The following is a 12,769-nucleotide window of genomic DNA, read 5'->3' on the forward strand; positions in this document are numbered from 1 at the left end:
GTTTTTCTGACCGAAGACAATGAAAGCTGGCTGCTGTCATAGATCAGAGCAAACCAAGATATGCACTGAATAGAGATATTTACTTATATGTAAACTTTACCAAATAATACGCATAGAGGCAATAATACACAATCTTTTTATTTTAAATAATCAAAAACACAGGCAGTTCTCCTTTATTACATCGTAAAGAACTACAATTTCAGGAATCCCTTTGAAAAAACACATCCCATCATGTTTAGCACAGAGTTTTAAAGCTGGTACCTCATGTTTACAAACAGACACCCCACTTACTGCAGAATATCTTATGAAGCTGAACTATCACATGCTTCATACTAAATGCAGTTGAGCGCTTGGATCAAAAACGGCAACCCTCACATTCACGTATTGGTGAGTTGATGTGATGACTGATGAACAGAACTCACAAATGTAATGCATTCAATAACACAATAATAACAAACATGTTTATTTTAAGAAAAGAACATTAAATAAGTTTTATTTTATTTATAAAATAACTCATCTGGATGTAAATAAACCATACATCTTACATACGGTAGTTCAAAAGCTTACTAGTGGATGTTATATCAAGAAGAAACTATATATTAAATGTACAATTGTACCTAAGTGTTCTTTCTACACTCTGTTTTCAATTGTCAACTCCCCACTGTATTGTAAGAATCCAGGCTAAGCCCTCATAGCCCAAAACATTAAAGGACCACTCTAGTACCAGGAAAACATACTCGTTTTCCTGGCACTAGAGTGCCCTGAGGGTGCCCCCACCCTCAGGGACCCCCTCCCGCCCGGCTCTGGAAAGGGGAAAAGGGTTAAAACGTACCTTTTTCCAGCGCTGGGCGGGGAGCTCTCCTCCTCCTCTCCGCCCCGTCGGCTGAATGCGCACGCACGGCAAGAGCTGCGCGCGCATTCAGCCGGTCGCATAGGAAAGCATTTACAATGCTTTCCTATGGACGCTTGCGTGCTCTCACTGTGATTTTCACAGTGAGAATCACGCAAGCGCCTCTAGCGGCTGTCAATGAGACAGCCACTAGAGGATTAGGGGGAAGGCTTAACCAATTTATAAACATAGCAGTTTCTCTGAAACTGCTATGTTTATAAAAAAAATGGGTTAACCCTAGCTGGACCTGGCACCCAGACCACTTCATTAAGCTGAAGTGGTCTGGGTGCCTAGAGCGGTCCTTTAAGTCATATGTGTCCAAAAAGCTGACACTGTGTAAAAAATAAAAAACAGAAATCTGCTTATGACAAATCAATTATTAATATATAAATAGAGAATCTTCATTTCAGTTGCTTCCATGTACCCAAGAGATGTTTTACGTTTTGATCTCTCACGCGATTAGACACTGAAGTGTGAAATGTCAGGAATTCAAGGTTAATTTCACATATTGGGCCAGAATAGCAAAAATAGGAACACTTTGAGTTTGTTATGTGTGGCCTAAAATGTCAAAAACACACGTCACACTACTGCTGTCAGTTCCCGAACCTGTATCAATAAATATGTGTTACATTTTCCCATTACCTTATCGATGAGCATGTTCAAAGAGAGACAGCAGTGCCCACTGGGGAGATTGGCAGATGAACAAAGTAAGCTTTAAGACATGTACTATTTTCTGCAGCTGCCTCAACATCTTGATATAACTGCTGGTAAATAGGTACTAACGGTACAGTGCACTATAAACTTACATTTTGACCTGTTATTTGCTTATGAGCTGTAGGTCCATTGTTCAAAGGATCAGTAGTAGCTCCATGGTCCATTGATAAGCATCAACATTTGCACATTGCATTATAAGTAGTGTAAGAACAGCACTCTATATTAGGAGACTGGAACATTAACATTTATAATATATTCACTGGGTGCTATTCAATGAAGACCGTTGCTGTCTAAATGGTTAATCTACCTGATCTAAGTCACAGCACTAGTTTGTAGAGGATTGGAATAGGAAGGACTGCCTCAGTTGCGTTATGTAAGTTCCCAATTCTGTAACTTCAGTACATAAGAATGGTTTCTCCCCTTTGTGAATCTTCTGATGTTTCACCAGATAGGTTGAACGGGTAAAACATTTCCCACATTCAGAACATGGGTATAATTGTTGCTCAGTATGCACCTTCTGATGTTCAATGAGGCTTGCATTAAGAGTAAAACACTTATCGCAGGCGGAACACGAGAATGGTTTAGTTCCTGTGTGAACCACCACATGTTTAAGAAGATTTGATTTATCAGTAAAACATTTCCCACAATCTGAGCAAGAAAATGGTTTCTCCCCTGTGTGGATCCTCTGATGTTTGACAAGATATGCAGAACGAGTGAAATGTTTCCCACAATCTGCACAAGAGTATGCTTTCTCGCCTGTATGAATCAACTGATGTTCAATAAGGCTGGACTTATGGGTAAATCGTTTCTTACACTCCGCACATGAGAATGGTTTGGTTCCTGAGTGAGTTACCATATGTGTAACAAGGTTTGATTTAGTAGTAAAACCTTTTCCACACACAGAGCAGGTAAATGGTTTCTCTCCTGTGTGAATTCTTTGATGTTTTACGAGGTATGACGAGCGCGTAAAACGCTTGCCACATTCAGCACATGCATAAGCCTTCTCGCCTGTGTGGACCATCTGATGTTCAATAAGGCTTGACCTATGAGTAAAGCACTTATCACATTCAGAACAGGCAAATGGCTTTGTTCCTGTGTGGATTATCTTGTGTGCAACAAGATTTGACTTATAAGCAAAATCTTTCCCACATTCAGAGCAAAAATATGGTTTCTCACCTGTGTGAGTCTTCTGATGTTTAACAAGATTTGATTTATAATTAAACGTTTTCTCGCACTCAGAACACGAGAATGGTTTATACACTTTGTAAACAGATTCTGAATGACCAGCAGAAGATTTTGGACACTCAGAACGGGTAGACAACTCATTTGTAGTGTGGGTACTTTGCGTCAATACTGTAGTGTTGCTTTTATTTGACCCGTGTTCACTATTAACGTAGATGTCAGTGTCTGTGGGGTTTCCTTCTATCCATGACGTAGGTTCCTCCTTAATGTGAGTGGATGTAAATGCTGCCTGTGTAAATCTAGTGGAAGTTTGGATATCAATGTCTTTATGGTTTCCTATTTGAAATGGGACCGGTTCCTCCTTAATATGACGAGTTGTATATTTTTTCCACGTATGATCAGAAGGTGTATGTATATTAATGTTTGTCACATTTCCTTCTTCGTAGGGGGAATATTCCACCTTAATATCAGTAGATTTATAGTCATTCTGTGCATTTTCTGTGGGTGTATAAATGTTGGGTTCTGTAAGTTTTCCTTCTTCCCACAAGGTGGATTTTGGTTCCTTATTTCTCATAGATTTGCTTGGTCTCTTCTGTCTATTGTTTAGAATTAAGTTATCTGTTCCCTTGAGGCCAATATTATCATTGTTTATGCAATGTGAAGTAAATGAGGTGTGAAATTCTTCAGGTGTAGCGCTTCTCATGGATTCATGAGCTAGAAATAAATATATTGTAATTAGATAATTTAACAAAACGAGCTATTCGCTAAATCAGAAGTCGAAAAATGGATGGACAGATAAACCAGTGTTTATTATATCTAAAAGAAGGTATAGTGAACAAAGTGTTGATAGAAGAACTTACTGCTTCTTACTAGTAAAAAAAAATGTATAATCTGCACACCAAATAATGAAGCTCGAATTCCACGAATTTTAAAGAACCTCAAGCATCATTTAAGCCTGCTAATTATTTATTACTTACAGATCCTGGTATTTGGAAACCGTTCAGTGTCCATACATTTTCTGTCGTTCCTAATTAACGGCGCTTCTCCACATTTGATAAATGATACTATTGGAGGGGTCACGTTTATCCACCCTGTGTTTGAAACAAGATTATTACACAAGATTAGATTTTAAGAGACACTTCAAACACCATAACTGTTTTGTCACGGTTTGACCACTTACCTTGGTCCCGCAGACACCTGTGCCACATCTGTTTTTATCCAGCAGAAGCAGTCAGATGTCACATTAGAGCACAGCAGGACCAATACAGAATCACAATCATTGTCTGAGAAAACACAGCCAGCACACCAAGGGCCAGCACAAGCCCAAGAGATAATATATACCATTATAAGAGAAAGGATCCAGGCACTCCAATGTCTTCAGGCACCTTTATTAGAACACGTGAAACACGGCAACGTTTCGACCCCAAATGATATGCTTTACAAAGACCCCAATTGGGGTCGAAACATTGCAGTGTTCCACAAGTTCTAATAAAGGTGCCTGAAGACACTGGAGTGCCTGGACCCTTTCCCTAATATTTGTTCTAAAGTGATGTCTGGCTTCTCTTGCTGGAGAAGGCCCGCTGCGGCAGGTGTGGAGCAGTTGACCTGCAGGTAAGTAAGTAAAACTGTGCTAAAATGGGATTTAGTGATTATGGGGCTGGAGTATTCCTTTAAATCACTCCAAACCTTTCACACACAAAAAATTGATCGTAACCTGTAACATATTCTCACCCAGAGACCTGAGGGTCCGGAAATTCTCCATCATCACGTCCATGTAAAGCTCTTTATCATCTTCTGTTAAACAGCCCCATTCATCCTCCGAGAAGTAAATGGCGACTTCGTCAAACGCACATTGTCCCTAAACAAGAACATGCTTTATTTGTGGATGTTTCTTTGTCACAACCTCCCAGACAAGTAGTTTCTGCAATATGTCCATCATCTACACCAGTGTTTCCCAACCCAGTCCTCAAGGCACACCTACCAGTCCAGGATTTAAGGATTACCCAGTTTTGTCTAAGGTGTTTTTACTGGTAGGACTGGTAGGTGTGCCTTGAGGACTGGGTTGGGAAACACTGATCTACACTAACACTACCCAGTAAAAAATGTCTCTGTCATAAAAGGTTTCTCTTTGTTTATTCCACCCGTCAGCTATGTCTCTCCTTTACCTGCACATTGCTCCATCTGCAACGCGTGGTTCATTATATGGATAATTAAAACTGACACCTTGGTCGCTACGACTAATCTTCCCGGGCCAGAAAGAGACCCACCATATGACAGTGTCCCGGGACTCAGAATGGAGGGCACAAATCATGCAGGGGGATAGCACTAATAAACACACAAACCCTTTGGAATACCAGGACAGAGTACTCTATTTCACAAACAGATAAACCTGTCTACCCAGATAAACGGTACATAACACCCAGATCACAGGAATACGTATTAGATAAGGGGAATTACAGCGGTAATGACAATGCTATGGGATGAAGGAGGCCTGCGAGCCGAAAAGCGACCCACCGATAATGTGGCCTGCGAGCCCATAGGAATATGGTGTCACAGCAGATGCATTGATATATGAAAATATGCCTGAGACCGGCGTGTCTCTTTGTCAACTCTTTATGCTTGACTTTATTTATCGACAATAAAAATCATATTTACATTATATGCATAATTACCTCTTTAGTCATCTTATTATCCATACGTTGGAGAATCCAAAAATGAGATTCTTTCTGATGGGTACTTTAACCTTGCGCCTTCCTGCTGAAAAAGAGACAGATATCAGAGGAGACCAGTCATTACCACATCCAAAATACTTCCTGAGGTACACATCAATGAAAGACAAAATCTAAGACTGCACTACATGTTACATGCAAGCCACATGTCGATAGACCCAACCAAAACGGCATTTCTCAAAACCAAAGATATATGGACTACCATAGAGGCTTCGGGAAGCTATTATATAGTTTGTTTTCTCTCTCTCTCTCTTCAGTATCCCGCCAGGGTACTGAAACTTCGATCTCCTTGGACCTTTTTGTTTTTAAATGCAAACCGTGAGTGCAGACTCAACCTATTTTTTGTATACACACACACACACACATATTCTCTGATATTGCACTAGGAATGCTGTTTAAGTAGCATTATTACACTATTCTTCAGGGTTAGCCATGAAATAATTTATGTGTGTGTAATAATGCTACTTAAACCACACTCCTAGTACAATATCAGAGAATGAATGTAAAGAAATACAGCATACACATTATATAAAGGAGATCAATCCTGACCAGCAAGGCGGGTGCATTATATTGGTTTACTCCCACTAAGGGAGAGTACTAGTAGACACTGTCAGGCAGTTAGTGAATTGCATCGGCACCTGTCAAGACTCAGAGCCGTGATGGGATATGTCTCTGCCCATTCTCTAGGAGGAAGTCTGGAAATGTTAAATACTCTTGTAACGTTCAGGACTCCGGGGTCTCGTTCCTGTGGTTTGGTGCCTCATGCAGTTGGATGCAGGGAAATGTGACATCATATCCCACCGTCTGCTGTATTAAAGAGCCAGTACAAAATCAGGGGGTAGAGATAAAGCACATTGTGCTGGAAAATGCTCAACTCTCAGGTCCTGTCCACTAGATTACATTAATAGGCTCTGTGACACTAAAGTACTAAATATTGCGGATTTATGTTCTAAAATCTGTGTTTCTGTTATCTTCCCAGTCATGAATAAAATACACATTGGCTGGTGTTTGGGGAGGGATGCAAAAGAGCTATTCAACACTTCCTCAAGTGATTTGCTGTGGGTTATAGAAGAAGAAAAGCTGAAGGTTGCTTCACAGAACCCTTGGGGACAGGGAGAAGGGATGGACGCGGTAACAGGTCAGCTCTGGTCCTCAAGCCTGAGACCATTGTACGCTGATCCTGTTACAAAATCGATCTCCACAATCAATCGGAATGGGGCCTCATTCAACGTTTCTTTTTGTTTACACTGTCATTTTATGCAAATTAGAGTAAGAGATGGAGCACCTGTGATTGTGTCAGAGAGTGTCTGAGTTTTAGAGCCCATGAGATCGTTCAACAATCCATCATTAACACTTATTTAATATTAACAGGAAAATGTTTATATATTAACAAACAGACAAACAGTCATTTTTCTCATGGATGTTCTCAAAAATGAAATAAGGGGGAATTGGGGACACATTCAGAACACGCATTTCTAAGTAGTGGTGCCGTAAATATATAGAAAATACAGATTTTTTTTTTTTAATTCTTTATTTTTTGCTGTGCATGAAATAACATTTGCATGTCACCAATGCCACAACAGCATTTACACATATTTTGAAAGAATATTCTCGTTCATTGCTGTACAGCATTCAGAGTAGACTCACAATTTTTCCTTAACATTACAAGCTAGGTACATGCTATAACTACATCTGTCATAATAAACTGCTTAAGTGAGTAGTAACAGTAGCTTAAGTGGCTTATTTTTATTCTACTTAATTTCTATGATCTTGTTATGTAGAAGTTAATCATGTTTAGGCAATACCATTAGTTATTAAGCAGGGTTTGGTCCCTTCTTGTCTAAGCAAGTCTGGTAGTTTGCTGGTAGTTCAATGCATATCTTTTAAAGCCATTACAGTAGTGTGCCACCAGGCTGAGCACCACATATTCCACTATCTCCCTTACCAGGTATAAAGCTTAAACAAAAATTGACTGTCTATAAGATACTAAACAGAGGGTATGCATATTAAACAATAATTGCAGTTACAATGGTATCTGGTGTGGCTATACATGGTATGCTATATGGGGTGCTCCTTAGTGTGAATGGCTGGGGTCACCGCTAGCTCCAACCGTGCACAAAGTAAGAGGCAATGGGAATGCAGTCTGTGCTTAGTTGTGGGAAAAGCCCCTGCAGGTCACCCGAGCTCCCATCATAGCTTCCCGGTTGCTGTGTGAGTCTAGGTGCCTAGCTTTGCAGACCTTGGTTTTCAGACGTGGGTTGTAGCCCTGTGTGGTCGGTGGATGAGGATGTTGTCCCCGTTTGTTCTTCCAGCACCGATCAGTGGTGAGGCGTGCGCGGTCGGGGGTGTCCCAGCGTGCCTTGTCGGAGGTTACCGCTTTGACATGGGCAGGTGAAGAAGATGTAGGCTATAGTGGTTTCCGCCTGTCATCGGGCATGTTCCCCGCGGACTTCCCGTGGTGGTAGCTCGGGCTGTGTAGTGCCGCATTGCCATATCTGCCTGTCTCAGAGGGGTCGCTGTCTCGGCTGGCGGTGTTGCAGCGCGGGCGCCGGCCATTTTGTTGAGACCGCGTGGGAGCCTTTTCTCTTCAGGCCGCCCAGGTAAGATGTGCAAGCCAGTAGCCCGCCTGATGGGGACCGGGATGACCCCCCCCGGCCCACAGGGGGGGGAAACGGGACCAGGAAAGCGCCTGTCGGATAGTAGTAGATCGCTATGGTCGGGATGGAGAGCGAGGCAGCGGCCATCCGCCCCACTCCCCGCCCGGGTAGGCCTCCATCCCCGAGCCCCAGAGTCTCTCACCAGGACCCAGAGCCACCCATCGTCGAGCGCTGCAGCTGCACCGGGACACTCCAGAGCTTTGTGCCATGGAACCCCGGGTTGGTACACGTCGGGTAGGGTGGGTATATACCCTAGTTTTTGGTTTTTCCTCGGGAACCCAAGTGATTTGCAGCCTGTCGGCATGGCCGCCCGGCCCTGCCCCCCCAGAAATACAGATTAGGGAACTGTGCTCACAAAAAAATTACCGTATTTATCGGCGTATAACACGCACTTTTTTCCCCTGAAAATAGGGGGAAAATCGTGGGTGCGTGTTATACGCCGATATCCCATAATTACTTACCTATCCTGAAGCGTGGGCCGGCTTCACAGCTTGCACCGCGGTACAGGAACTTTAATTTCATGTTCCGGTTTCCGGCGGGACTGAAAGGAAGTGTGCACACTATTGTGCACACTTCCTTTCAGTCCCGCCGGAAACCGGAACATGAAATTAAAGTTCCTGTACCGCGGTGCAAGCTGTGAAGCCGGCCCACGCTTCAGGACAGGTAAGTAATTATGGGAGGGGAAGTACACTATGGGAGGGGAGGGGGGGGGAAGTACACTATGGGAGGGGAGGGGGGGGGAGTACACTATGGGAGGGGAGGGGGGGGGGGAAGTACACTATGGGAGGGGAGGGGGGGGAAGTACACTATGGGAGGGGAGGGGGGGGAAGTACACTATGGGAGGGGAGGGGGGGGAAGTACACTATGGGAGGGGAGGGGGGGGAAGTACACTATGGGAGGGGAGGGGGGGGAAGTACACTATGGGAGGGGAGGGGGGGGGGGGAAGTACACTATGGGAGGGGAGGGGGGGGGAAGTACACTATGGGAGGGGAGGGGGGGGAAGTACACTATGGGAGGGGAGGGGGGGGAAGTACACTATGGGAGGGGAGTGGGGGGAAGTACACTATGGGAGGGGAGGGGGGGGAAGTACACTATGGGAGGGGAGGGGGGGGAAGTACACTATGGGAGGGGAGGGGGGGGAAGTACACTATGGGAGGGGAGGGGGGGAAGTACACTATGGGTGGGGAGGGGAGGGGGGGGAAGTACACTATGGGAGGGGGGGAGAATACTATGGGAGGGGAGAATGGGAGGGGAGGGGGAGAATACTATGGGAGGGGAGGGGGGGAGAATACTATGGGAGGGGGGGGAGAATACTATGGGAGGGGGGGGGGAGGGGGGGAGAATACTATGAGAGGGGAGGGGGGAGAATACTATGGGAGGGGAGGGGGGGAGAATACTATGGGAGGGGAGGGGGGGAGAATACTATGGGAGGGGAGGGGGGGAGAATACTATGGGAGGGGAGGGGGGGAGAATACTATGGGAGAGGAGTGGGGGAGAATACTATGGGAGGGGAGGGGGGGAGAATACTATGGGAGGGGAGGGGGGAGAATACTATGGGAGGGGAGGGGGGGAGAATACTATGGGAGGGGAGGGGGGAGAATACTATGGGAGGGGAGGGGGGAGAATACTATGGGAGGGGAGGGGGGAGAATACTATGGGAGGGGAGGGGGGAGAATACTATGGGAGGGGAGGGGGGAGAATACTATGGGAGGGGAGGGGGGGAGAATACTATGGGAGGGGAGGGGGGGAGAATACTATGGGAGGGGAGGGGGGGAGAATACTATGGGAGGGGAGGGGGGGAGAATACTATGGGAGAGGAGGGGGGGAGAATACTATGGGAGAGGAGGGGGGGAGAATACTATGGGAGAGGAGGGGGGGAGAATACTATGGGAGAGGAGGGGGGGAGAATACTATGGGAGGGGAGGGGGGAGAATACTATGGGAGGGGAGAGAATACTATGGCAGGGGAGGGGGAGAATACTATGGGAGGGGAGGGGGGAGAATACTATGGGAGGGGAGGGGGGAGAATACTATGGGAGGGGAGGGGGGAGAATACTATGGGAGGGGAGGGGGGAGAATACTATGGGAGGGGAGGGGGGAGAATACTATGGGAGGGGAGGGGGGGGAGAATACTATGGGAGGGGGGGGGATACTATGGAAAGGGGGGGACACTATGGGATGAGGGGGGAACACTATGGGATGAGGGGGGAATACTATGGGATGAGGGGGGGGGGGAATACTATGGGATGAGGGGGGGGGAATACTATGGGAGGGGGGGAAATTTCCTGGAATTTCTTTCTAAAAATGAGGTGCGTGTTATACGCCGGTGCGTGTTATACGCCGATAAATACGGTATAAATAAATAAAAATACAGTTTTACAACGCTACTCGATATCACATATCTTAGCAAATAAATATGGGGATTCAGTTACACCATATGGTCATATTGTGTTAGGCCCACCAATACGTCACAGCAGTACCCCAATATCGGTGAGTCCTACAATAATTCTAACATGATAATTGCAATATTTACTGCTTAAACGGCTTTCAGAGATTCTGCTAAATGTATGCTTTTCTGGTATCACCTCCAAAGGGGCACCTAAAGTGGATGGGTGGAATGCTCGACCCAATAGGAATCTGGTCTGAATTCCAAATATACATATATACACAGAAAAAGGGAAATGAGGGGGCAATTATTTGGAGTTTCATAGACATGAACCATAAATCAAATAGGTTCGTAATCATAAATACAATCGGAAGGTAAATTCCTGAATTGAATATCTACAAAAGTTGAATCAATTAGCTTACCCTAAAAGAGGCGTTAGTGAATCTCATTCATCTGTTAGCACCTGTGAGAGTGAAGCTTGTACGGTAGCAGTAATTGTGCGGGTCTTCTTTATAGAGCCCTACATGGAGAAGATATCGATTAGCAGTAACAAAAGATTTCAACAGATGTACCAGAACACTGAGTTACACAACTTTCTATTTAATCCCCATTCTAACATAAGAAGGGATCCCCTCTTCATGTGAACTATGTGCATCTGTTAAAAAAAACAGGAAGCATTATAAGCATTTCTCTCAACCTGTAATATAAGGTGTAATAAGAATCTCAATCAAGATTAACATATATAGGGCACTGGGGTATCCCTAGCCCCCTTGGCATCTCTAAGCAATCACTGCCTTGTAATCTAGAGAAACCTACATAGGAATATCTAATCCCCCCAAATACTATATATAGTGACTTCTATTCTCCCAGTTACCTATATATAGACATCGAATCCCCCTAACACCACCCTCCATTATATAAGAACTTTTATTCCTCCAATAACCTACATAGGGGCATCTAACCCACCCTTATTACCTATACATGGGTACCTACTCCCCAATAATCTATATACGGACATCTAAACCCACCAAAAATATATAGTAACGTCTCCCTATGTAGGTTATGGGAGTGGGGACTTGGTTATCCTTAATTAGGTTACTGGTAGAAAATAAGTTACTACCTAAACAAGGATTACTAATTCCCCATTCCCATAACCTACATCGGATCATCTAATCCCCAAGTATCCTGTATAGGATCATCTAATCCCCCAGTATCCTTTATAGGACCATCTAATCCCCCAGTATCCTGTATAGGACCATCTAATCCCCCAGTATCCTGTATAGGAACATCTAATCCCCCAGTATCCTGTATAGGATCATCTAATCCCCCAGTATCCTGTATAGGATTATCTAATCCCCCAGTATCCTGTATAGGATTATCTAATCCCCCAGTATCCTCTATAGGATCATCTAATCCCCCAGTATCCTGTAGAGGATCATCTAATCCCCCAGTATCCTGTATAGGATCATCTAATCCCCCAGTATCCTGTATAGGATCATCTAATCCCCCAGTATCCTGTATAGGATCATCTAATCCCCCAGTATCCTCTATAGGATTATCTGATCCCCCAGTATCCTCTATAGGATTATCTAATCCCCCAGTATCCTGTATAGGATTATCTAATCCCCCAGTATCCTGTATAGGATTATCTAATCCCCCAGTATCCTGTATAGGACCATCTAATCCCCCAGTATCCTGTATAGGACCATCTAATCCCCCAGTATCCTGTATAGGATTATCTAATCCCCCAGTATCCTGTATAGGATTATCTAATTCCCCAATATCCTGTATAGGATCATCTAATTCCCCAGTATCCTGTATAGGACCATCTAATCCCCCAGTATCCTGTATAGGACCATCTAATCCCCCAGTATCCTGTATAGTACCATCTAATCCCCCAGTATCCTGTATAATACCATCTAATCCCCCAGTATCCTGTATAGGACCATCTAATCCCCCAGTATCCTGTATAGGACCATCTAATCCCCCAGTATCCTGTATAGGACCATCTAATCCCCCAGTATCCTGTATAGGATTATCTAATCCCCCAGTATCCTGTATAGGACCATCTAATCCCCCAGTATCCTGTATAGGACCATCTAATCCCCCAGTATCCTGTATAGGATTATCTAATCCCCCAATATCCTGTATAGGATTATCTAATCCCCCAGTATCCTGTATAGGATTATCTAATCCCCCCAGTATCCTGTATA

At 44.3% G+C, this 12,769-nt stretch overlaps 1 protein-coding gene across 1 annotated transcript in view; it reads right to left on the reverse strand.

Moving 5' to 3' along the window:
• Window positions 1-12,769, reverse strand: part of LOC134574819 (uncharacterized) — a 58,624-nt gene that overhangs the window by 29,458 nt on the left and 16,397 nt on the right. Inside the window, exons 9-13 of the mRNA XM_063433883.1 lie at window positions 11,716-12,685; window positions 5,458-5,521; window positions 4,517-4,643; window positions 3,763-3,876; window positions 1,930-3,499 (exon numbers count right to left, since the gene is read on the reverse strand). Of these exons, the coding sequence (XP_063289953.1) occupies window positions 1,930-3,499; window positions 3,763-3,876; window positions 4,517-4,643; window positions 5,458-5,521; window positions 11,716-12,685 (2,845 nt within the window). The remainder of the gene's footprint in view (window positions 1-1,929; window positions 3,500-3,762; window positions 3,877-4,516; window positions 4,644-5,457; window positions 5,522-11,715; window positions 12,686-12,769) is intronic.

The sequence above is a fragment of the Pelobates fuscus genome, chromosome 10 (genome assembly GCF_036172605.1).
Source record: "Pelobates fuscus isolate aPelFus1 chromosome 10, aPelFus1.pri, whole genome shotgun sequence".
NCBI classification, from domain to species: Eukaryota; Metazoa; Chordata; class Amphibia; order Anura; family Pelobatidae; genus Pelobates; species Pelobates fuscus.